This window comes from Oncorhynchus nerka, linkage group LG23, assembly GCF_034236695.1.
Source record: "Oncorhynchus nerka isolate Pitt River linkage group LG23, Oner_Uvic_2.0, whole genome shotgun sequence".
Taxonomy (NCBI): domain Eukaryota; kingdom Metazoa; phylum Chordata; class Actinopteri; order Salmoniformes; family Salmonidae; genus Oncorhynchus; species Oncorhynchus nerka.
The window spans coordinates 47,111,405-47,137,488 of NC_088418.1; the positions used below are offsets into that span (position 1 = coordinate 47,111,405).

The window sequence follows — 26,084 nt, forward strand, 5'->3', positions numbered from 1 at the left end:
TTCCTGTCTCTCTCCATTCTCTCTCCTCTCCCTCTCTTTCTCTCTCTGCCTCCCTCTCTCCATTATCTCTCCTGTCCCTCTATTTCTCTCTCTGCCTCCCTTTCTCCATTCACTCTCCTCTCCCTCTCTTTCACTCTCTGCCTCCTCTCTCCATTCTCTCTCTCCTCTCCTCTCTTTCACTCTCTGCCTCCCTCTCTCCATTCTCTCACCTCTCCCTCTCTTTCTCTCTCTGCCTCCCTCTCTCGATTCTCCTCTCCCTCTCCATTCTCTCTCATCTCACTCTTACCATTCTCTCTCCTATCCCTCTCCCTCTCTCCATTCTCTCTCCTCTCCCTCTCTCCAATCTCTCTATGCCTCCCTCTCTCCATTCTCTCTCGCCTCCCTCTCTCCATTCTCTCTCCTCTCCCTCTCTTTCTCTCTCCTCTCCCTCTCTTTCTCTCTCTTCCTGTCTCTCTCCATTCTCTCTCCTGTCCCTCTCTCTCTGCCTCCTTCTCTCCTATCCCCCTCTTTCTCTCTCTGCCTCCCTCTCTCCATTCTCTCTCCTCTCACTCTCCCCATTCTCTCTCCTCTCCCTCTCCATTCTCTATCCTCTCCCTCTCTCCATTCTCTCTCCACTCCATCTCTTTCTCTCTCTGCCTCCCTCTCTCCATTCTCTCTCCTCTCCCTATCTTTCGCTCTCTGCATCCCTCTCTCCATTCTCTCTCCTCTCCCTCTCCCTCTCCATCCTCTCTCGATTCTCTCTCCTCTCTCCTCTCCATTCTCTCTCCTCTCCCTCTCTTTCTCTCTCCTCTCCCCCTCTCCATCCTCTCTCCTCTCCCTTTCTTCACTCTATCTCTGCCTCCCTCTCTCCATTCTCCATCCTCTCCCTCTCTTTCCCTCTCTGCCTGTCTCTCTCCATTCTCTCCTCTCCCTCTCTTTCTCTCTCTGTCTCCCTCTCTCCAATCTCTCTCCTCTCCCTCTCTTTCTCTCTCGGCCTCCCTCTCTCCATTCTCTCTCTGCCTCCCTCTCTCCATTCTCTCTCCTCTCCCTGTCTCCATTATCTCTCCTCTCCGTCTCTTTCTCCTTCCATTCTCTCTCCTCTCACTCTCTCCATTCTCTCTCCTCTCCCTCTCACCATTCACTCTCTGTCTCCCTCTCTCCATTCTCTCTCCTCTCCCTCTCGTTCGTTCTCTGCCTCCCTCTCTCGATTCTCTCTCCTCTCCCTCTCTTTCTCTCTCCTCTCCTTCCATCATCTCATCTCTCCCTCTCTCCATTCTCCCCCTCTCCATCCTCTCTCCTCTCCCCTTCTTCACTCTATCTCTGCCTCTCTCTCTCCATCCTCTCTCCTCTCCCTTTCTTCATTCTATCTCTGCCTCCCTCTCTCCATTCTCCCTCCTCTCCCTCTCTTTCCCTCTCTGCCTGTCTCTCTCCATTCTCTCTTTCTCTCTCTGTCTCCCTCTCTCCAATCTCTCTCCTCTCCCTCTCTTTCTCTCTCGGCCTCCCCCTCTCCATTCTCTCTGCCTCCCTCTCTCCATTCTCCCTCTCTTTCCCTCTCTGCCTGTCTCTCTCCATCCATCTCTCTTTCTCTCTCTGTCTCCCTCTCTCCATTCTCTCTCCTCTCCCTATCTTTCTCTCTCTGCCTCCCTCTCTCCATTCTCTCTCCTCTCCCTCTCCCTCTCCATCCTCTCTCGATTCTCTCTCCTCTCTCCTCTCCATTCTCTCTCCTCTCTTTCTCTCTCCTCTCCCCCACTCCATCCTCTCTCCTCTCCCTTTCTTCACTCTATCTCTGCCTCTCTCTCTCCATCGTCTCTCCTCTCCCTTTCTTCATTCTATCTCTGCCTCCCTCTCTCCATTCTCCCTCCTCTCCCTCTCTTTCCCTCTCTGCCTGTCTCTCTCCATTCTCTCCTCTCCCTCTCTTTCTCTCTTGGCCTCCCTCTCTCCATTCTCTCTGCCTCCCTCTCTCTGCCTCCCTCTCTTTCGCTTTCTGCCTCCATCCACACATTGTCTCTCGTCTCCCTCTCTCCATTCTCTCTCTGCCTCCATCTCTCCTCTCACTCTCTCCATTCTCTCTATGCCTCCCTCTCTCCATTCTCTCTGCCTCCCTCTCTCCATTCTCTCTCCTCTCCCTCTCTTTCACTCTCTGCCTCCCTCTCTCCATTCTCTCACCTCTCCCTCTCTTTCTCTCTCTGCCTCCCTCTCTCGATTCTCCTCTCCCTCTCCATTCTCTCTCATCTCACTCTTACCATTCTCTCTCCTATCCCTCTCCCCATTCTCTCTCCTCTCCCTCTCTCCAATCTCTCTATGCCTCCCTCTCTCCATTCTCTCTCGCCTCCCTCTCTCCATTCTCTCTCCTCTCCCTCTCTTTCTCTCTCCTCTTCCTCGCTTTCTCTCTCTTCCTGTCTCTCTCCATTCTCTCTCCTCTCCCTCTCTCTCTGCCTCCTTCTCTCCTATCCCTCTCTTTCTCTCTCTGCCTCCCTCTCTCCATTCTCTCTCCTCTCCCTATCTTTCTCTCTCTGCCTCCCTCTCTCCATTCTCTCTCCTCTCCTCTCCCTCTCCATCCTCTCTCGATTCTCTCTCCTCTCTCCTCTCCATTCTCTCTCCTCTCCCTCTCTTTCTCTCTCCTCTCCCCCTCTCCATCCTCTCTCATCTCCCTTTCTTCACTTTATCTCTGCCTCTCTCTCTCTCCATCCTCTCTCCTCTCCCTTTCTTCATTATATCTCTGCCTCCCTCTCTCCATTCTCCCTCCTCTCCCTCTCTGCCTGTCTCTCTCCATTCTCTCCTCTCCCTCTCTTTCTGTCTCTGTCTCCCTCTCTCCTCTCCCTCTCTTTCTCTCTCGGCCTCCCTCTCTCCATTCTCTCTCCCTCTCCCTCTCTTTCTCTCTCCTCTTCCTCTCTTTCTCTCTCCTCTCCCTCCATCATCTCATCTCACCTCCCTCTGTCTCCATTATCTCTCCTCTCCATCTCTTTCTCCTTCCATTCTCTCTCCTCTCACTCTCTCCATTCTCTATGCCTCCCTCTCTCCATTCTCTCTCGCCTCACTCTCTCCATTCTCTCTCCTCTCCCTCTCGTTCGCTCTCTGCCTCCCTCTCTCCATTCTCTCTCCTCTCCCTCCATAATCTCATCTCTCCCTCTCTCCATTCTCCCCCTCATTCTCTCTCCTCTCCCTCTCACCATTCACTCTCTGTCTCCCTCTCTCCATTCTCTCTCCTCTCCCTCTCGTTCGCTCTCTGCCTCCCTCTCTTTCGCTCTCTGCCTCCATCCACACATTCTCTCTCGTCTCCCTCTCTCCATTCTCTCTCTGCCTCCCTCTCTCCATTCTCTCTCCTCTCCCTCTCTTTGCCTCCCTCTCTCCATTCTCTCTCCTCTCCCTCTCTTTCTCTCTCTGCCAACCTCTCCCTCACTTTCTCTCTCTGCCTCCTCTCTCCATTCTCTCTCCTCTCTATCTATTTCTCTCTCTGCCTCCCTCTCTCCATTCTCTCTCCTCCCCCTGTCTCCATTATCTCTCCTCTCCGTCTCTTTCTCCTTCCATTCTCTCCTCTTCCTCTCTTTCTCTCTCCTCTCCTCTCTCCATTCTCTCTCCTCTCCCTCTCACCATTCACTCTCTGTCTCCCTCTCTCCATTCTCTCTCCTCTCCCTCTCGTTCGCTCTCTGCCTCCCTCTCCATTCTCTCTCTCTCCCTCTCTTTCTCTCTCCTCTCCCTCCATCATCTCATCTCTCCCTCTCTCCATTGTCTCCCCCTCTTTCTCTCTCCTCTTCCTCTCTTTCTCTCTCCTCTCCCCCATTCTCTCTCCCTCCTCTCTCCATTCTCTCTCTGCCTCCCTCTCTCCATTCTCTCTCTCTCCCTCTCCTTGCCTCCCTCTCTCCATTCTCTCTCCTCTCCCTCTCTCCTTTCTCTCTCCTCTCCATCTCTTTCTTTCTCTGCCTCCCTCTCTCCATTCTCTCTCCTCTCCCTCTCTTTCTCTCTCTGCCACCCTCTCTCCATTATCTCTCCTCTCCCTCCCCTCCTCTCGCCTCTCCCTCTCCATCCTCTCTCCTCTCCATTCTCTCTCTTCTCCCTCCATAATCTCATCTCTCCCTCTCTCCATTCTCCCCCCTCATTCTCTCTCCTCTCCCTCTCTTTCTCTCTCCTCTCCCTCTCTCCTCTCCCTCCATCATCTCATCTCTCCTCTCCATTCTCCCCCTCTCCATCCTCTATCCTCTCCCTTTCTTCACTCTATCTCTGCCTCTCTCTCTCCATCCTCTCTCCTCTCCCTTTCTTCTTTCTATCTCTGCCTCCCTCTCTCCATTCTCCCTCCTCTCCCTCTCTTTCCCTCTCTGCCTGTCTCTCTCCATTCTCTCTCCTCTCCCTCTCACCATTCACTCTCTGTCTCCCTCTCTCCATTCTCTCTCCTCTCCCTCTCGTTCGCTCTCTGCCTCCCTCTCTCCATTCTCTCTCTGCCTCCCTATCTTTCGCTCTCTGCCTCCATCCACACATTCTCTCTCGTCTCCCTCTCTCCATTCTCTCTCTGCCTCCCTCTCTCCATTCTCTCTCTGCCTCCCTCTCTCCATTCTCTCTACTCTCCCTCTCCTTGCCTCCCTCTCTCCATTCTCTCTCCTCTCCCTCTCTCCTTTCTCTCTCCTCTCCCTCTCTTTGCCTCCCTCTCTCCATTCTCTCTCCTCTCCCTCTCTTTCTCTCTCTGCCAACCTCTCCCTCACTTTCTCTCTCTGCCTCCCTCTCTAAAATTCTCTCTCCTCTCCATCTCTTTCTCTCTCTGTCTCCCTCTCTCCATTCTCTCTCCTCTCTATCTATTTCTCTCTCTGCCTCCCTCTCTCCATTATCTCTCCTCCCCGTGTCTCCATTATCTCTCCTCTCCGTCTCTTTCTCCTTCCATTCTCTCTCCTCTTCCTCTCTTTCTCTCTCCTCTCACTCTCTCCATTCTCTCTCCTCTCCCTCTCACCATTCACTCTCTGTCTCCCTCTCTCCATTCTCTCTCCTCTCCCTCTCGTTCGCTCTCTGCCTCCCTCTCTCCATTCTCTCTCCTCTCCCTCTCTTTCTCTCTCCTCTCCCTCCATCATCTCATCTCTCCCTCTCTCCATTGTCTCCCCCCTCTTTCTCTCTCCTCTTCCTCTCTTTCTCTCTCCTCTCCCCCCATTCTCTCTCTCTGCTCCTCTCTCCATTCTCTCTCTGCCTCCCTCTCTCCATTCTCTCTACTCTCCCTCTCCTTGCCTCCCTCTCTCCATTCTCTCTCCTCTCCCTCTCTCCTTTCTCTCTCCTCTACATCTCTTTCTTTCTCTGCCTCCCTCTCTCCATTCTCTCTCCTCTCCCTCTCTTTCTCTCTCTGCCACCCTCTCTCCATTATCTCTCCTCTCCCTCCCCTCCTCTCGCCTCTCCCTCTCCATCCTCTCTCCTCTCCCTCTCTCCATTCTCTCTCTTCTCCCTCTCTCCATTATATCTCCTCTCTATCTATTTCTCTCTCTGCCTCCCTCTCTCCATTCTCTCTCCTCTCCCTCTCTTTCTCTCTCTGCCACCCTCTCTCCTCTCCCTCTCTTTCTCCTTCCATTCTCTCTCCTCTTCCTCTCTTTCTCTCTCCTCTTCCTATCTCCATTCTCTCTCCTCTCCCTCTCGCCATTCTCTGTCTGACTCCCTCTCTCCTCTCCCTCTCTTTCACTCTCTCCCTCCTCTCTCCATTCTCTCTCCTCTCCTTCTCTTTCTCTCGCCTCTCCCTCTCCATCCTCTCTCCTCTCTCTCTCTCCATTCTCTCCCTTCTCCTCTCTCCCTCTCCCTCTCTTTCTCCTTCCATTCTCTCTCCTCTTCCTCTCTTTCCTCCCCTATCTCCATTCTCTCTCCTCTCTCCATTCTCTGCCACCCTCTCTCCATTCTCTCTCCTCTCCCTCTCTTTCTCTCGCCTCTCCCTCTCCATCCTCTCTCTCCTCTCTCTCTCCATCCTCTCTCCTCTCCCTCTTTCCATTCTCTCTCCTCTCCTTCTCTTTCTCTCCCTGCCTCCCTCTCTATCTCTCTATGTCTCCCCTCTCCATTCTCTCTGCCTCCCTCTCTCCATTCTCTCTCTGCCTCCCTCTCTTTCTCTGTCTGCCTCCCTTTCTCCTTTCTCTCTCTGCATGTCTCTCTCCATTCTCTCTCCTCTCCCTCTCTTTCTCTCTCTGCCTCCCTCTCTCCATTCTCTCTCTCTCTCCCTCTCTCTCTGACTCCCTCTCTTTCTCTCTCTGCCACCCTCTCTTCATTCTTTCTCCTCTCCTTCTCTTTCTCTCTATGACTCCCTCTCTTTCTCTCTCTGCCTCCCTCTCTCCATTCTCTCTCCTCTCCCCTCCTTTCTCTCTCCTCTCACTCTCCATTCTCTCTCTGCCTCCCTCTCTCCAATTCTCACTCCTCTCCCTCTCTCATTCTCTCTCCTCTCCCTCTCTTCTCTCTCCTCTCCTCTTTCTCTCCCTGCCTCCCTCTCTATCTCTCTCTGTCTCCCCCTCTCTATTCTCTCTGCCTCCCTCTCTCCATTCTCTCTCCTCTCCCTCAATTTCTCTCTCTGCTCCCCTCTCTTTCTCTCTCTGCCTCCCTCTCTCCATTCTCTCCTCTCCCTCTCTTTCTCTCTCTGCCTCCCTCTCTCCATTCTCTCCTCTCCCTCTCTTTCTCGCTCTGCCTACCTCTCTTTCTCTATCTGCCTCCCTCTCTTTCTCTCTCTGCCTCCCTCTCTCCATTCTCTCTCCTCACCCTCTCTTTCTCTCTCTGCCTCCCTCTCTCAATTCTCTCTCCTCTCCCTTTCTTTCTCTCTCTCTCTCCATCCTCTCTCCTCTCCCCTCTCTCTATAACTCTCCTCTACCTCTCTTTCTATCTCCTCTTCCTCTCTTTCATCTCTCTCCTCTCCCTCTCTCCATTCTCTCTCCGCTCCCTCTCTCCATTCCCTCTCTGCCTCCCTCTCTCCATTTTCTCTCATCTCCCTCTCTTACTCTCTCTGACTCCCTCTCTCCATTCTCTCTCCTCTCCCTCTCGTTCGCTCTCTGCCTCCCTCTCTCCATTCTCTCTCTGCCTCCCTCTCTTTCGCTCTCTGCCTCCATCCACACATTCTCTCTCGTCTCCCTCTCTCCATTCTCTCTCTGCCTCCCTCTCTCCATTCTCTCTCTGCCTCCCTCTCTCCATTCTCTCTACTCTCCCTCTCCTTGCCTCCCTCTCTCCATTCTCTCTCCTCTCCCTCTCTCTCCTTTCTCTCCTCTCCCTCTCTTTGCCTCCCTCTCTCCATTCTCTCTCCTCTCCCTCTCTTTCTCTCTCTGCCAACCTCTCCCTCACTTTCTCTCTCTGCCTCCCTCTCTAAAATTCTCTCTCCTCTCCATCTCTTTCTCTCTCTGTCTCCCTCTCTCCATTCTCTCTCCTCTCTATCTATTTCTCTCTCTGCCTCCCTCTCTCCATTATCTCTCCTCCCGTGTCTCCATTATCTCTCCTCTCCGTCTCTTTCTCCTTCCATTCTCTCTCCTCTTCCTCTCTTTCTCTCTCCTCTCACTCTCTCCATTCTCTCTCCTCTCCCTCTCACCATTCACTCTCTGTCTCCCTCTCTCCATTCTCTCTCCTCTCCCTCTCGTTCGCTCTCTGCCTCCCTCTCTCCATTCTCTCTCCTCTCCCTCTCTTTCTCTCTCCTCTCCCTCCATCATCTCATCTCTCCCTCTCTCCATTGTCTCCCCCTCTTTCTCTCTCCTCTTCCTCTCTTTCTCTCTCCTCTCCCCCCATTCTCTCTCCGCTCACTCTCTCCATTCTCTCTCTGCCTCCCTCTCTCCATTCTCTCTACTCTCCCTCTCCTTGCCTCCCTCTCTCCATTCTCTCTCCTCTCCCTCTCTCCTTTCTCTCTCCTCTCCATCTCTTTCTTTCTCTGCCTCCCTCTCTCCATTCTCTCTCCTCTCCCTCTCTTTCTCTCTCTGCCACCCTCTCTCCATTATCTCTCCTCTCCCTCCCCTCCTCTCGCCTCTCCCTCTCCATCCTCTCTCCTCTCCCTCTCTCCATTCTCTCTCTTCTCCCTCTCTCCATTATATCTCATCTCTATCTATTTCTCTCTCTGCCTCCCTCTCTCCATTCTCTCTCCTCTCCCTCTCTTTCTCTCTCTGCCACCCTCTCTCCTCTCCCTCTCTTTCTCCTTCCATCATCTCTCTCCTCTTCCTCTCTTTCTCTCCTCTTCTATCTCCATTCTCTCTCCTCTCCCTCTCGCCATTCTCTGTCTGACTCCCTCTCTCCTCTCCCTCTCTTTCACTCTCTCCCTCCCTCTCTCCATTCTCTCTCCTCTCCTTCTCTTTCTCTCGCCTCTCCCTCTCCATCCTCTCTCCTCTCTCTCTCTCCATTCTCTCCCTTCTCTCTCTCTCCTCTCCCTCTCTTTCTCCTTCCATTCTCTCTCCTCTTCCTCTCTTTCCTCCCTATCTCCATTCTCTCTCCTCTCTCCATTCTCTGCCACCCTCTCTCCATTCTCTCTCCTCTCCCTCTCTTTCTCTCGCCTCTCCCTCTCCATCCTCTCTCCTCTCTCTCTCTCCATCCTCTCTCCTCTCCCTCTTTCCATTCTCTCTCCTCTCCTTCTCTTTCTCTCCCTGCCTCCCTCTCTATCTCTCTCTGTCTCCCCCTCTCCATTCTCTCTGCCTCCCTCTCTCCATTCTCTCTCTGCCTCCCTCTCTTTCTCTGTCTGCCTCCCTTTCTCCTTTCTCTCTCTGCATGTCTCTCTCCATTCTCTCTCCTCTCCCTCTCTTTCTCTCTCTGCCTCCCTCTCTCCATTCTCTCTCCTCTCCCTCTCTCTCTGACTCCCTCTCTTTCTCTCTCTGCCACCCTCTCTTCATTCTTTCTCCTCTCCTTCTCTTTCTCTCTATGACTCCCTCTCTTTCTCTCTCTGCCTCCCTCTCTCCATTCTCTCTCCTCTCCCTCGCTTTCTCTCTCCTCTCACTCTCCATTCTCTCTCTGCCTCCCTCTCTCCAATTCTCACTCCTCTCCCACTCTCCATTCTCTCTCCTCTCCCTCTCTTCTCTCTCCTCTCCTCTTTCTCTCCCTGCCTCCCTCTCTATCTCTCTCTGTCTCCCCTCTCTATTCTCTCTGCCTCCCTCTCTCCATTCTCTCTCCTCTCCCTCAATTTCTCTCTCTGCTCCCTCTCTCCTCTCTCTCTTCTCCCTCTCTCCATTCTCTCCTCTCCCTCTCTTTCTCTCTCTGCCTCCCTCTCTCCATTCTCTTTCCTCTCCCTCTCTTTCTCGCTCTGCCTATCTCTTTCTCTATCTGCCTCCCTCTCTTTCTCTCTCTGCCTCCCTCTCTCCATTCTCTCTCCTCACCTCTCTCTCTCTCTGCCTCCCTCTCTCAATTCTCTCTCTCTCCCTTTCTTTCTCTCTCTGCCTCCATCCTCTCTCCTCTCCCTCTCTCTATAACTCTCCTCTACCTCTCTTTCTATCTCCTCTTCCTCTCTTTCATCTCTCCTCTCCCTCTCTCCATTCTCTCTCCGCTCCCTCTCTCCATTCCCTCTCTGCCTCCCTCTCTCCATTTTCTCTCATCTCCCTCTCTTACTCTCTCTGACTCCCTCTCTCTCCATTCTCTCTCCTCTCCCTCTCGTTCGCTCTCTGCCTCCCTCTCTCATTCTCTCTCTGCCTCCCTCTCTTTCTCTCTGCCTCCATCCACACATTCTCTCTCGTCTCCCTCCATCATTCTCTCTCTGCCTCCCTCTCTCCATTCTCTCTCTGCCTCCCTCTCTCCATTCTCTCTACTCTCCCTCTCCTTGCCTCCCTCTCTCCATTCTCTCTCCTCTCCCTCTCTCCTTTCTCTCTCCTCTCCCTCTCTTTGCCTCCCTCTCTCCATTCTCTCTCCTCTCCCTCTCTTTCTCTCTCTGCCAACCTCTCCCTCACTTTCTCTCTCTGCCTCCCTCTCTAAAATTCTCTCTCCTCTCCATCTCTTTCTCTCTCTGCCTCCCTCTCTCCATTCTCTCTCCTCTCTATCTATTTCTCTCTCTGCCTCCCTCTCTCCATTATCTCTCCTCCCCGTGTCTCCATTATCTCTCCTCTCCGTCTCTTTCTCCTTCCATTCTCTCTCTCCTTCCTCTCTTTCTCTCTCCTCTCCACTCTCTCCATTCTCTCTCCTCTCCCTCTCACCATTCACTCTCTGTCTCCCTCTCTCCATTCTCTCTCCTCTCCCTCTCGTTTCTCTGCCTCCCTCTCTCCATTCTCTCTCCTCTCTCTCTTTCTCTCTCTCTCCCTCCATCATCTCATCTCTCCCTCTCTCCATTGTCTCCCCCTCTCTCTCTCTCTTCCTCTCTTTCTCTCTCTCTCCTCTCTCCGCTCATCTCTCCATTCTCTCTCTGCCTCCCTCTCTCCATTCTCTCTCTCTCCCTCTCCTTGCCTCCCTCTCTCCATTCTCTCTCCTCTCCCTCCTCTTTCTCTCTCCTCTATCTCTTTCTTTCTCTGCCTCCCTCTCTCCATTCTCTCTCCTCTCCCTCTCTTTCTCTCTCTGCCACCCTCTCTCCATTATCTCTCCTCTCCCTCCCTCCTCTCTCCTCTCCCTCTCCATCCTCTCTCCTCTCCCTCTCTCCATTCTCTCTCTCTCCCTCTCTCCATTCCTATCTCCCTCTCCTCTCTTCTCTCTCTGCCTCCCTCTCTCCATTCTCTCTCCTCTCCCTCTCTTTCTCTCTCTGCCACCCTCTCTCCTCTCCCTCTTTCTCCTTCCATTCTCTCTCTCTCTCTCTTTCTCTCTCCTCTCCTATCTCCATTCTCTCTCCTCTCCCTCTCATCATTCTCTGTCTGACTCTCTCCTCTCCCTCTCTTTCTCTGCTCCTCCCTCTCTCCATTCTCTCTCCTCTCCTTCCTTTCTCTCTCCTCTCTCCCATCCTCTCCTCTCTCCATTCTCTCCCTCTCTCTCTCTCCTCTCCCTCTCTTTCTCCTTCCATTCTCTCTCTCTTCCTCTCTTTCCTCCTATCTCCATTCTCTCTCCCTCTCTCCATTCTCTGCCACCCTCTCATTCTCTCTCTCTCCCTCTCTTTCTCTCGCCTCTCCCTCTCCATTCTCTCTCTCTCTCTCTCCATCCTCTCTCCTCTCCCTCTCTCCATTCTCTGCCACCCTCTCTCCATTCTCTCTCCTCTCCCTCTCTTTCTCTCTCTCTCCTCTCCATCCTCTCTCTCCTCTCTCTCTCCATCCTCTCTCCTCTCTCTTTCCATTCTCTCTCCTCTCCTTCTCTCTTTCTCTTGCTCCCTCTCTATCTCTCTCTGTCTCCCTCTCTCCATTCTCTCTGCCTCCCTCTCTCCATTCTCTCTGCCTCCCTCTCTTTCTCTGTCTGCCTCCCTTTCTCCTTTCTCTCTCTGCATGTCTCTCTCCATTCTCTCTCCTCTCCCTCTCTTTCTCTCTCTGCCTCCCTCTCTCCATTCTCTCTCCTCTCCCTCTCTCTCTGACTCCCTCTCTTTCTCTCCTGCCACCCTCTCCATTCTCTCTCTCCTCTCCCTCTCTATGACTCCTCTCTCTTCTCTCTCTCTGCCTCCCTCTCTCCATTCTCTCTCCTCTCCCTCTCTTTCTCTCTCCTCTCACTCTCCATTCTCTCTCTGCCTCCTCTCTCTCCACAATTCTCACTCTCTCCCTCTCCATTCTCTCTCCTCTCCCTCTCTTCTCTCTCTCTCCTCTTTCTCTCCCTGCCTCCCTCTCTATCTCTCTCTGTCTCCCCTCTCTATTCTCTCTCTGCCTCCCTCTCTCCATTCTCTCTCTCTCCCTCAATCTCTCTCTGTCTCCCTCTCTTTCTCTCTCTGCCTCCCTCTCTCCATTCTCTCCTCTCCCTCTCTTTCTCTCTCTCTGCCCTCTCTCCATTCTCTCTCCTCTCCTCTCTCTTTCTCGCTCTCCTACCTCTCTTTCTCTCTGCCTCCCTCTCTTTTCTCTCTGCCTCCCTCTCTCCATTCTCTCTCCTCACCCTCTCTTTCTCTCTCTGCCTCCCTCTCTCAATTCTCTCTCCTCTCCCTTTCTTTCTCTCTCCTCTCCATCCTCTCTCCTCTCCCTCTCTCTATAACTCTCCTCTACCTCTCTTTCTATCTCCTCTTCCTCTCTTTCATCTCTCCTCTCCCTCTCTCCATTCTCTCTCCGCTCCCTCTCTCCATTCCCTCTCTGCCTCCCTCTCTCCATTTTCTCTCATCTCCCTCTCTTACTCTCTCTGACTCCCTCTCTCCATTCTCTCTCCTCTCCCTCTCTTCTCTCTCCTCTCCCTCTTTCCATTCTCTCTCCTCTCCCGCTCCATTTTCTCTCCTCTCCCTCTCTTTCTCTCCCTGCCTCCCTCTCTATCTCTCTCTGTCTCCCTCTCTCCATTCTCTCTCTGCCTCCCTCTCTTTCTCTATCTGCCTCCCTCTCTGACTCCCTTTCTCCATTCTCTCTCTGCCTCCCTCTCTCCATTCTCTCTCCTGCTCCCTCTCTTTCTCTTTCTGCCTCCCTCTCTTTCTCTCACTGCCTCCCTCTCCATTCTCTCTCCTCTCCCTATCTTTCTCTCTCTGCCTCCCTTTCTCCATTCTCTCTCCTCTCCATCTCTTTCACTCTCTGCCTCCCTCTCTCCATTCTCTCTCCTCTCCCTCTCTTTCTCTCTCTGCCTCCCTCTCTCCATTCTCTCTCTGCCTACCTTTCTCAATTCTCTCTCCTCTCCCACTCTCCATTCTCCCTCCCCTCCCTCTCTCTCCATTCTCTCCATTCTCTCTCCTCTCATCTCCCTCTCTTTCTAGCTCTGCCTCCCTCTCTTTCTCTCTCTGCCTCCCTCTCTCCTCTCACTCTCTGCCTCCCTCTCTCCATTCTCTCTCCTCTCCCTCTCTTTCTCTCTCTGCCTCCCTCTATCCATTCTCTCTCCTCCACCTCTCTTTCTCTCTCCTCTCCCTCTCTCCATTCTCTCTCCTCTCCCTCTCTCTCCTCTCCCTCTTTTTCTCTCTCTGCCTCCCTCTCTCCATTCTCACTCCTATACCTCCCTTTCTCTCTCTGCCTCCCTCTCTCCATTCTCTCTCCTGCTCCCTCTCTTTCTCTTTCTGCCTCCCTCTCTTTCTCTCACTGCCTCCCTCTCCATTCTCTCTCCTCTCCCTATCTTTCTCTCTCTGCCTCCCTCTCTCCATTCTCTCTCCTCTCCATCTCTTTCTCTCTCTGCCTCCATCTATCCATTCTCTTTCCTCTCCCTCTCTTTCTCTCTCTGCCTCCCTCTCTCCATTCTCTCTCTGCCTACCTTTCTCAATTCTCTCTCCTCTCCCACTCTCCATTCTCCCTCCCCTCCCTCTCTCTCCATTCTCTCCATTCTCTCTCCTCTCATCTCCCTCTCTTTCTAGCTCTGCCTCCCTCTCTTTCTCTCTCTCCCTCTCACTCTCTGCCTCCCTCTCTCCATTCTCTCTCCTCTCCCTCTCTTTCTCTCTCTGCCTCCCTCTATCCATTCTCTCTCCTCCACCTCTCTTTCTCTCTCTCTCCCTCTCTCCATTCTCTCTCCTCTCCCTCTCTCTCCTCTCCCTCTTTTTCTCTCTCTGCCTCCCTCTCTCCATTCTCACTCCTATACCTCCCTTTCTCTCTCTGCCTCCCTCTCTCCATTCTCTCTCCTCTCCCTCTCTTTCTCTCTCTGCCTCCCTCTCTCCATTCTCTCTCCTCTCCCTCTCTTTCTCTTTCTGCCTCCATCTCTCCTCTCCCTCTCTCCTCTCCCTCTCTTTCTCTCTCCTCTCCCTCTCCGTCCTCTCTCCTCTCCCTCTCTCCATTCTCTCTCCTCTCCCTCTCTTTCTCTCTCCATTCTCTCTCCTCTCCCTCTCTCCAATCTCTCTCCTCTCCTTCTCTTTCTCTGTCTGCCTGTCTCTCTCCATTCTCTCGCCTCTCCCTCTCTTTCTCTGCCTCCCTCTCTCCTCTCCCTCTCCATTCTCTCTCCTCTCCCTCTCTCCATTCTCTATCCTCTCCCTCTTTCCATTCTCTCTCTTCTCCTTCTCTTTCTCTCCCTGCCTCCCTCTCTTTCTCTCTCTGCCTCGCTCTCTCCAATTCTCTCTCCTCTCCCTCTCTCCATTCTCTCTCCTCTCCCTCAATTTCTCTCTCTGCCTCCCTCTCTCTGCCTCCCTCGCTCCATTCTTTCTCCTCTCCCTCTCTACATTCTCTCTCCTCTCTCCTATCCCTCTTTCAATTTTCTCTCCTCTCCCTCTCTATCTCTCTCTGCCTCCCTCTCTCCAATTCTCTCTCCTCTCCCTCTTTCCATTCTCTCTCCTTTCCTTCTCTTTCTCTCCCTGCCTCCCTCTCCATCTCTCTCTGTCTCCTCCTCTCTATTCTCTCTGCCTCCCTCTCTCCATTCTCTCTCTGCCTCCCTCTCTTTCTCTGTCTGCCTCCCTCTCTCCATTCTCACTCTGCCTCCCTTTCTCCATTCTCTCTCCTCTCCCTCAATTTCTCTCTCTGCCTCCCTCTCTCTCTCTCTCTGCCTCCCTCTCTCCATTCTTTCTCCTCTCCTTCTCTTTCTCTCCCTGCCTCCCTCTCTATCTCTCTCTGTCTCCTCCTCTCTATTCTCTCTGCCTCCCTCTCTCCATTCTCTCTCTGCCTCCCTCTCTTTCTCTGTCTGCCTCCCTCTCTCCATTCTCTCTCTGCCTCCCTTTCTCCATTCTCTCTCCTCTCCCTCTCTCCATTCTCTCTCCTCTCCCTCAATTTCTCTCTCTGCCTCCCTCTCTCCATTCTTTCTCCTCTCCTTCTCTTTCTCTCTATGACTCCCTCTCTTTCTCTCTCTGCCTCCCTCTCTCCATTCTCTCTCCTCTCCCTCTCTTTCTCTCTCCTCTCCCTCTCCATTCTCTCTCCTCTCCCTCTCTACATTTTCTCTCCTCTCTCCTATCCCTCTTTCAATTTTCTCTCCTCTCCCTCTCTATCTCTCTCTGCCTCCCTCTCTCCAATTCTCTCTCCTCTCCCTCTTTCCATTCTCTCTCCTCTCCTTCTCTTTCTCTCCCTGCCTCCCTCTCCATCTCTCTCTGTCTCCTCCTCTCTATTCTCTCTGCCTCCCTCTCTTTCTCTGTCTGCCTCCCTCTCTCCATTCTCACTCTGCCTCCCTCTCTCCATTCTCTCTCCGCTCCCTCTCTTCTTTTCTCTCTCCTCTCCCTCTCTTTCTCTCTCTGCCTCTCTCTCTCCATTCTCACTCCTCTCCCTCTCTTTCTCTCTCTGACTCCCTCTCTCCATTCTCTCTCCTCTCCCTCTCCATTCTCTCTCCTCTCCCTCTCTCTCTGCCTCCCTCTCTCCATTCTCTCTCTACCCCCCTCTCTTTCTCTCTCTGCCTCCCTCTCTTCCTCTCTGCCTCCGTCTCTCCATTCTCTCTCCTCTCCCTCTCTTTCTCTCTCTGCCTCCCTCTCTCCATTCTCTTTCCTCTCCCTCTCTCCATTCCTTCTCCTCTCCCTCTCTTTCTCTCTCTGCCTCCCTCTCTTTCTCTCTCTGCCTGCCTCTCTCCATTGTCTCTCTGCCTCCCTCTCTCCATTCTCTCTCCTCTCCCTCTCTCCATTCTCTCTCCTCTCCCTCTCTCCTCCCCCTCTCTTTCTCTCTCTGCCCCCCTCTCTTTCTCTCCCTGCCTTCCTCTCTCCATTCTCTCTCTGCCTCCTTCTCTCGATTCTCTCTCCTCTCCCTCTCTCGATTCTCTCTCCTCTCCCTCTCTTCCTCTCTCAGCCAGACGTGTGTCACAGTGATGGAGTCACTCTCAGCTCAGTTGGGCTGACTGTGGCACCGCCAGATGGACTGGACAGGCCCGAGAGAGAGAGAGGGGGGGGGGGGTGTATTTGTCTAGGCAGAGAGCTCTGACTGAAAAAACAGCAGGTTTAACAGGCACACACCACACCTGTTCCTGTTCAGCCATCCACTCTGGGGCCAAGTGAATCCTGCTGCAGCTTGGGGCTGTAGTAGGGCCCCTCAGCCTGGTCTGCCTGGTGCTGGGTGATGTTGTTGGGGGGGGGGCAGGAGCCAGGCAGCAGGAAAAGCCTCTTACAGCCAGTCAGACACCAAATAAGGAGAGACTGACTCCACGCAGCCTGAACATCCAATCCCCTTAATGCCTCATCATGCTGCATTATGGGAGAAAAACACCAGCCGCCAGCCCCAACCTCAGCGCTGCTCTGCTCTGGAAAATGCCAGGAGACAGAGAGACCTTTTAAAGGAATAATCTGTCCTCTACTCCTAAAACAGACATCACCCCATTCCTCTCCTCACCACACAGATTAAGACTGACGGTTACCTACGCACTCCAATCATATAAAACACTGGCATGCACACACACACACCTATCACATACACACACACATACACACACACCTCTCACACACACCTCACACATATCTTAGTGTCAGACAACCAGGACCGGGTATTACAACCCACACACACTAATATTGTCCTAGTGTGTGTGTGTGTGTGTGTGTGTGTGTGTGTGTGTGTGTGTGTGTGTGTGTGTGTGTGTGTGTGTGTGTGTGTGTGTGTGTGTGTGTGTGTGTGTGTGTGTGTGTGTACGCACGCATGCGTGCGTGCGATTCACAGATTCATGATTAAAACCCCTACACACACACACAGAACCCCCAACCATCCCACACACGCAGCTCAAACACACACCGCTCCAATGCCTTCGCCACATTCATCAGCTGTCAAAACTCCAGAAACTCAGCAGCTGTCCACCTCCTCGCACCAAACCAAAGCACAGAGAATGATCAACTCCTCCTCTCCCTTTGTAATCAAAGGATTTATTTAAAGGGGTCACCCCCTGGGCCCTGATCTTTGAGCCCCTGTTTGTCTGTCTTGTCCGTCTGGTTGCTCCCTATGCCTTCTGCCTGCTTGAGAAATACACGAGAAGTCACTGAATGAAGGGACAGAAGGACGAGAGAGAGAGAGAGAGAGAGAGAGAGAGAGAGAGAGACAGACAGACAGACAGACAGACAGACAGACAGACAGACAGACAGACAGACAGACAGACAGACAGACAGACAGACAGACAGACAGACAGACAGACAGACAGACAGACAGACAGACAGACAGACAGACAGAGACAGAGGAGACAAGGGGGATCATTGAAACAGGCCAGATAGAAGCAGACAGTTGTAAGCCCTCTCTCTGCTGCAGAGACAGCCGTTCAGTGTGTTATCATTATGTATTCATCTGTATATAACGATGGCGTCAGCAGCACGCTCTCTCTGCTGCACATGAATAAGTTAGAGAGGAAACGGAGGGGATGTACTTCCTCCATGTTGTACAGCCCAGGGAGAGAGATGAGAGAGAGACGAGAGAGTGAAAGAGAGAGAGAGGTTTTATAGCTCAGAGTCAGCCTTGAATAATGACAACATTTTGTCTTGTATTTCCCATAGACAACCACTACCAGGCCCAGGCTCTTCCCAAGGACATCCAACCACTAACAGGCCCAGTGCAAAGTTAAAGCTAGAATCCTTAGTTGCTATATCCATTTTTGGACTTCTATGAGATATACCCATCATTCTTGAATACTATAACCTATAAAGGCCTCACGAGCTTAGTCCAACTGTCGTACTCCATTAGGACCCAAAATATAAGCTTGTCAACAACGCAAATGTAAACAAACACTGTTATAGGCTCAAAACATGGTTAAAACTACACATTTGATGTCATGGATGCCAGTCTGTAGCCATGGATTCATTTCTCCAGCCCCATAGTTATCTAGCGACACAGGAGGACGCTTTGTTATCGTTTCAGTTAAGGATGAGGTTTTGGATGAGGTATTGGCAGCTCAGTTGATATACAGCATGAAGCGGTAGAGGTACAGTAAGGCTCAGATCTGCCTGAAGGCTACGTCCTCTCTCCTCCGTTCTCTCTCTCCACCTTTTGAAACAAAGGTTAAAAGGTCAACGAGAAGAGGTGACGTGGAGCCCGAACGTGGACGAAAATGCACTTGTAATGAAATGAGAAGCTTCTTCCCCACTCGCGTGTCATCGGGACATTACGTTTACAGGGGCGGATCCCAAAATAAATGTGTAAAGTGATCAAAATAAATGAAGTAAGTTGTGCAGGACATTTTACAAGATAAAAGGATAAGTAGCATGTTGTTTTTAAATGTGCTCCGTGCTTTTCTCCTCCGACAACGCTACATCTGATTCTAAGGGGTCGTGGCAGATATCGAAACTCTTCCGCGGTAGGATGCACTTGTGCTTCCCCGCCAAAAGGAGGCTATCGAGGAGGAGAGGGCCGTCTTCCGTTGGCCTACTAACGAATTGACACACTCCTCGACCACTCGACCCCAGTTTCCCAGCGGTCACGGAGGAGAAAGGACGAAGGAGAGGAACCGGGGATGGTCTTTTGTCCAAACAAGAAAAGGTCTATGAACCTCTTTCCATCGGAGTTTGTCAGGAACAGAAAGCCATGAATATGCATGTTGAACTGTTCACCGGTTTCGGTCGGGAGGATGAGAAAATGTATCATCTTGAACAACTCTACAATTACGACTCTGATTGGCTGTTCAAAAAAGCCCAAGTCTCTTTCTGAGGCCAAGTTCCAGGCTGAGCACTCTACTCTCACACTGTGATAACTGATTACTGTAAACCCATAAAGGCCTGCTGTGGAGCTTTACGCCAATATTTGAGTCTGGGATGTTGTGGCCTTTTCATGGCAAACAGACCTTGCCCAATTCTGGGCCGGATTTGGACCGGAACCAATTTTGCTGTCAGCGTCTGTCTGTTCTGGTCAGTTCAATGCTTCCTTCAGTTACTGCAGGCAGGAACTACGATCAGGGAAGCAAATCCAGAAAGCGTCTCAGAGTAGGAGTGCTGATCTCGGATCTGTCCATATCTTATTCATTGTGACCTAAAAGGCAGAACTGATCCTAGAACAGCACTCCTACTCTGAGAGGCTTTGTGGATGAGGGCCCAGATATCAGAGTTGATGTTAATTGCATCTTGTTCCGTTTCTCTCTGTGTGGTTGTTAATCTTCTCTCTGTTGTTGGGTGTCCGTCCTGGTTGGGGATCATCACCATCTCTAATTGGGAGATGAAATGAAAACGATTTTATCCCACATGAGAGAGAAAGGGTTTGAACGTCTCCCTCTGGGAGATAGGCTACCCCACATACAACACAGACAAGCACACATGCGAACGCATGCAAACACACACTTGGGTACACACACATGCGCAAGCACACTTGCTAATACGCATTCACTCACAGACACACTAATGGCGGATACATAAGTTAAATTGAGTCAGATTCAGTGAGAGTCAGTTGAAGAGTGTTGTGAGTGAAACGGCCATTTCACAGTATTTCACATAAAGGTGCATGACACTGCTCTATTCTCTCTCACACACACACACACACACACACACAGTGGTGTAAAGTACTTAAGTAAACATATTTCAATGTACTACATAAGCAGTTGTTTTGGGTATCTGTACTTTACTTTACTATTTATATTTTTGACTAAATGTACTTGAAATTCACTACATTCCTAAATAAAATCATGTACTTTTTACTCCATATATTTTCACCGGACACCTAAAAGTACTCGCTACATTTTGAATGCTTAGCAGGTGATGAAAATAGTCCAATTCACACACTTACCAAAAGAACATCCCTGGTCATCCCTACTGCCGCCGATCTGGCAGACTCATTAAAGATTTTTTTCGGTAAACGATGTCTGAGTGTTGGAGTGCGGCCCTGACTATCCGTAAATAAATTAAAAATAAGAAAATGATGCCATCTGGTTTGCGTAATATAAGGACTTTTTATTACGTATAAATTTAGTTTTGATACTTAAGTATATTTAAAACCAAAAACTTTTACTCAAGTAGTATTTTACTGGGTGACTTTCACTTTTACTTGAGTCATTTTATATTAAGGTATCTTTACTGTGCCTCAAGTATGACAATTAGCTTTTTTTTTTCGACCACTGCACACACACACATACTGTACACACACACATACTGTACACACACACGCTGGCTGTCTGAGGGCGAAATTTATGCGTAGCAGACAGAGAAGTCTCAGAATAGTTGAAAGGGCCGAGTGCTTTCTGGGAACACAGTCCTGTGTGATCACTCACCCAGTAGGAGTCAGCTCAATGTGGGGATACAACACACTAAGTACACTCTCTCTATTCTCACTTGTCTCTATCTATCTATCTATCTATCTATCTATCTATCTATCTATCTATCTATCTATCTATCTGTCTGTCTGTCTGTCTGTCTGTCTGTCTGTCTGTCTGTCTGAAGAAGATACCTATTACAGGTCTGAAAGGAGTCATTGTTTACACACACACACACACACACACACACACTTAGAGCCTTTGATGTTCAACAGCATAATGTCTCAGGTTTCTTTGAATCACACACATAGACCATGGTGAGCTTGGACTTCAAACAGACACATGAGCTGCATGTAATCATGATGCATTCATTCACTATGGCTATTGCAAACCAGACAGACAGACAGACAGACAGACAGACAGACAGACAGACAGACAGACAGACAGACAGACGATGTTAACATCTCTCCACTCAAACCAAAAGGCAAACAAATCATTAGGCGGTATTGATTTGACCTCCAAAGCAAACCGTTTTCCAATACAACAGGCAGACACACACACACACACACACACACACACACACACACACACACACACACACACACACACACCTCTCTCACTAAGTCAGAACGAAAGCTATAGCTTCCTCTGGGTGTTGTTGGGCATTAGCCAATTCCACAACCCCAGAAGCTACCTGTCTCAGCAGGCGATCCGAGCTGGCATTCGGGAGAATAGCCTGCCCTACACACACGGCGTGAGAATACATACATCACGGCGAGAGAACACACACACACACACACGAACACAGAAACACGGTCTGCAAATCAATAGAGCTAACCCCCTCTCCCCTCCCACACACGACAACACACAGAAAATACAACAATGCGCACACACACGATGGACACTAGGTCAGAAAGCCGGTGTGCTAAAACCTATGCTGGTTCAGTCAGAGAGCCTACTCTGATAGTTAACACAATTTAATAATGTAAATGTCTACCATAATAGTAATAATACAGTATTTCAGAGGACCTTATGTCGGAAATGTGTGTGCTGTCAAAATATATACATCTCTCTCTATATATATATACATAGATGTGTGTGTGTGTCTGTTCATTGTGTTTTTGTCAATGTTTGTCAATAAAAAACAACAGCACAAGTGAATGTAAATGGGAAGAGAATGATCTACAGTCCTATAATCCCATCTTCCTCTCTTTTGTCTAAATCCTCGTTTTTATCCAAATGACGTCTAGCCCTTATTCCTGAAGGCTAGCCTTCTACCGTTGACTCACCTATACGAAATCTGTTTCCTAAAAGCCAGACCCTTTAATTTCTCCTCCAGCGTCTCCACCTCCATTTCGACGAGGCTACTGAACGTATCGCTGCCCCCCATGGCCTCCTCTTCGCCGCAGCCGGACTCGCTGTCATCCCCGGCCGCTTCCAGCGCGGTCAGTCGGCCACTGAAGGTCCTGGGGTTGTGCTCCGCCTGGGACTGGCAGGGCTTGGCCAGGGGGTCCATGCTCATGCTGCGGACGGCACTGGACCCCCTCTCCCCGTCTACTCCGGGAGACAGAGACGGTATACGGTGGGTATCGCTGGATGACAGTGTCCGTCCTATTTATGGTCGCGGTGGTTGAAGGGATCCAAAGCAGCGGGGACCGGTGTTCACCGCACCGTCAAGCACGCGCTGGTGATCGCGAACAACTAGTGCGAGCTGACGGTCTGGAAATGTCAGCACGAGCTGCGGCGGCATCAACAAGCGTCAGCTCAACAGAAGCTCACGAGCTGCAGCAGGCAGCATCCATCTCTGGCCCCGACAAGGGCATTGTGGGATACTCCTGCTCCTCTTCACCATGCCTCAGCATCATCACTATGGTAAAAGTAGGGCAGAGCAGGGGTGGACTGGGACAACAATTCGGCCCTGGCATTCCATCCAAACCAGCCCACAGCACCGTGCGCACAGCCAACTAATTTCTCCCTGCTGTCACTGGTGACACTAACTTTGTTGGTGGCACCAGCCCATAATGTGGTGAGCCTAAGTCAATCGTAGACCTTCATTAAGAAGTGCAATACATAGGCTACTGAGGTATTTAAAAAAAGTTATTTCATCTAAGCAGTGGAAGCAGGAATGCATGATTCAATATATTTTGATGTGCAACCTAATCCAGGGATTGTCATGAATTTCGAGTTGACAATTAGAAACAGTGTCTATATAAAATTAAGATGACCAGTGTAGCTGTGTAAATAAAATGTAAAAAAATAAACAATGGCATGGAGGGAACTACATATACTGAACTATACATTTTGCGATAGTCCTTTGAAACACTTGTGTTATTTATAACAGAGAAATCAACTACCCATCCACAGTTTCCTTATTAATCTTTGCCTAGCTAGCAATTTTACAATCACTCAAGTTTGGTAGCCGATGCTGTTGGATGCACTTTCTAGCCATGGGCGTAGTTGTTCATGCAGTGGTTGCAATGTGTCACTGATCAGACCTTCTCATTAAAGGTCTGCGGCGTAACCGTAGGAGCAAACGAGTTTGGAACAGGGATATAGAAATCATTTTTACATGCAAATATGATTGGATACAGCGTTTGATTATTGAAATATCTGCCTCAATTTAACTTCAGAGTTGCTTTTTTTCTTTATGAGGGCTAATCGGGGACAATTTCAGAGACCGCTCTAGCCGGGGACAGGCCACAAGAATGTGGGATTGTCCCCGGAAATCTGGAACGACTGGTCACCCTAGTCAATATAGGACCCCAGAATTTCCTAAGGAAAATCAAATCAAATCAAACTTTATTTGTCACATGCGCCGAATACAACAAGTGTAGACTTTACCGTGAAATGCTTACTTACAAGCCCTTAACCAAAAGTGCAGTTCAAGAAGTTAAGAAAATATTTACCAAACAAAGTTTTAAAAAAATGATAAAAGTAACACAATAAAATAACAATAACGAGGCTATATACAGGGGGTACCGGTACAGAGTCAGTGTGCGGAGGTACAGGTTAGTAGAGGTCATTTGTACATGTAGGTGGGAGTGAAGTGACTATGCATAGATAATAAACAGCGAGTAGCAGCAGTGTACAAAACAAATGGGGGTGTCAATGTAAATAGTCCGTTGGCCGTTTGATTGTTCAGCAGTCTTATGGCTTGGGGGTAGAGATGTACTGGGCTGTACGCATTACTCACTGTAGCGCCTTACGGTCCGATGCCGAGCAGTTGCCAGACCAGGCGGTGATGCAACCAGTCAGGATGCTCTTGATGCAGCTGTAGAACCTTTTGAGGATCTGAGGACCCATGCCAAATCTTTTCAGTCTCCCGAGGTGTTCCTTTTGTCCAGGTGAGAAAGGGCAGTGTGGAGTGTGATTGAGATTGCGTCATCTGTGGATCTGTTGGGGTGGTATGCAAATTGGAGTGGGTCTAGGGCAGGTATTCCCAAACGGGGTTTGTTCTCTATTTCTTTTCACATTTTCAAACAGTACATTTATATTTTCTAACGGGGCTATAGATTTGGGTGAGGTTTTTTTCTCGCCTGAGTAGCCTCGTTTCACTGCCAAAAATAAAATGAAACCATCGAGCGTTCCGCGAAATAACAACACAATGTCAAATACAGGTAGCCTAGTCAAACAATTAACATCCATTCACCTTAACCGTTACTCTCTCATAGGAAATCTTCACTCTTGCGCAGACATTTAGAAACGAAACATGATCATTTGAAAAATAAGCCACAGGAGTTTTTTGAGTGAGAATAAAGATTACTTTCGAGTAGTAAGACATGTATAAACAGAAACCATTAATAAGAAGGGGCTAGAAGTTTATTTTATGGTGAGCTACCGAGTAGTTAGGACAGGCAAGCCCCATACTATTGTGGAGGACTTCATTCTTCCTGCTGCCGTGGATATGGCTGGGACAATGCTAGGGGAAAAGGCCAAAAAAACGATACAGACAAGGCCTTCATCAAACAACACAAATGGACTTTGATGGTCAAGATGTGTTGGTATCTGTACTGATGGCGCAACGCTCATGCAAGTAGTTGCTCCCGACTTCACTCGGGTTCACTGCAGCATCCTCCGAGAGGCTCTTGCTGCCAAGGGAATGCCTGACAGCTTGAAAAACGTTTTGGACACTACAGTGAAAAAGGTTAACCTTGTTAAAGCAAGGCCCCTGAACTCTCGTGTATTTTCTGCATTATGCAATGATATGGGCAGCGACCATGTGACGCTTTTACAACAAACAGAAGTGCGCTGGTTATCAAGGGGCAAAGTATTGACTCATTTTTTTTTACAATTGAGAGACGAGCTTAACGTTTTCTTTACTGACCATCATTTTCACTTGTCTGACTGCTTGCATAATGATGAGTTTCTCACACGACTGACCTATCTGGGTGATGTTTTTCTCACCTGAATGATCTGAATCTAGGATAACAGGGACTCTCCGCAACTATATTCAATGTGTGGGATACAATTGAGGCTATGATTAAGAAGTTGGAGCTCTTCTCTGTCTTCATTAACAAGGACAACACACAGGTCTTTCCATCATTGTATGATTTTTTGTGAGCAAATTAACTCAAGCTTACGGACAATGTCAAATGTGATATAGCGAAGCACCATAGTGAGTTGGGTGTGCAATTACGCAGGTACTTTCCCAAAACGGACGACACAAACAACTGGATTCGTTATCCCTTTCATGCCCTGCCTCCAGTCCACTTACTGAACATGAGAGCCTCATCAAAATTGCAACAAGCGGTTCTGTGAAAATTAAATTTAATCAGAAGCCATTGCAAGATTTCTGGATTGGGCTGCGCTCAGTTTCTTGCCTTGGAAAATCACACTGTTAAGACACTGATGCCCTTTGCCACGACGTACCTACGTGAGAGTGGATTCTCAGCCCTCACTAGCAGGACAACTAAATACAGGCACAGACTGCGTGTGGATAATGAATTAAGACTGAGACTCTCTCCAATACAACCCAACATTGCAGAGTTATTTGCATCCTTTCAAGCACACCCTTCTCTTGGTCACTTCCCACGAGCCGGATTGTGACAAAACCTCACACTCATTCTTATGTTTATTAAATGTATCGTATAGTGTGTGTGTGTGTGTGTCTGTGTGTGTGTGTGTGTGGCAGACTTACAATGGTGGCATAAAACAACAGTTGAGAGTGCGCTGACCCTGGTGCTAGAGGGGGTACAGCTGACCCTGGTGCTTAGAGGGGGTACGCAGCTGGAGGTTGAATGTTTGAAGGGGTACGGGACTATAAAAAGCTTGGGAACCACTGGTCTAGGGTATCCGGGAGGATGCTGTTTATGTGAGCCAGCCTGTTGCTAGTTGACCTTATAGAGTTGGTTTGAGTGCCCTCTTAGTGCCAGCATCGGTCTGTGGTGGTAAATAGACGGCTACGAGTAATACACTGTAGACGAGAACTCTCCCGGTAGATAGTGTGGTCTACAGCTTACCATAAGGTACTCCACCTTACGGTACATACATCTATCTGTATGTGCACTAACTCATATCATAGGATAATTCATTTGGGGTTCAAAACCTGGGGAAGTGGAAACACAAAACACATCAATTAGATCGCTAACTCTAGTACACACTGCTGGTAGCCATGTATTCATCCAACAGTACATTTTATTTCCTACCCATGAGACCTACAGGCTTTGCCCTCGCAATACCCGCTGCGCACTTCACCATGTCAAAATAGTTGCTATTGAGCTGACTATTGAGAGTTGATAAATACAATTCTACCTACAGAAAGCTGAGACCCTCCTCTCTTCGTGAAGCTTCCAAAGCGGTGTTGTTCCCGCAATTGCATTATTAAATGTTACACAATCAGAACGCATTTGTCTTTCGAGCTGATGGGGGTAGGAGAGTGGCTCGCTCACCACAGAAGGCCCCAGCGAGGACACAGACACAATGGCAGGACAGACACTTTCAATATACGAATCATGAGGTTAATAGCCTTTACTGTTCGAGCAAATCATGGTTTTAGCCACCACAAATTTGTTTTGAGTGAGGTGACAATCCATGATCTTGGCCGTTGCCCACTGATCAGCCAAACCCGTATTATAGATTAGCATACCAGAGAAATTGTATTTTTTTTTTTTATGGCACATGGGCCGCTAGCCATGTCACCTCACTCGTTGTTTTGTTTTTATGTTGGTCAGAAT

The 26,084-nt window shown here is 49.8% G+C and overlaps 1 protein-coding gene across 3 annotated transcripts in view; it reads right to left on the reverse strand.

The window, feature by feature from the left end:
• Positions 1-21,724, reverse strand: part of dgki (diacylglycerol kinase, iota) — a 75,432-nt gene extending 53,708 nt beyond the window's left edge. For all 3 annotated transcript variants that reach the window (XM_065008178.1, XM_065008179.1, XM_065008177.1), the window contains exon 1: positions 21,201-21,724. In XM_065008178.1, the coding sequence (XP_064864250.1) occupies positions 21,201-21,433 (233 nt within the window). In that variant the 5' untranslated portion in view covers positions 21,434-21,724. The remainder of the gene's footprint in view (positions 1-21,200) is intronic.
• Between the last annotated feature and the right edge of the window lie 4,360 nt (positions 21,725-26,084).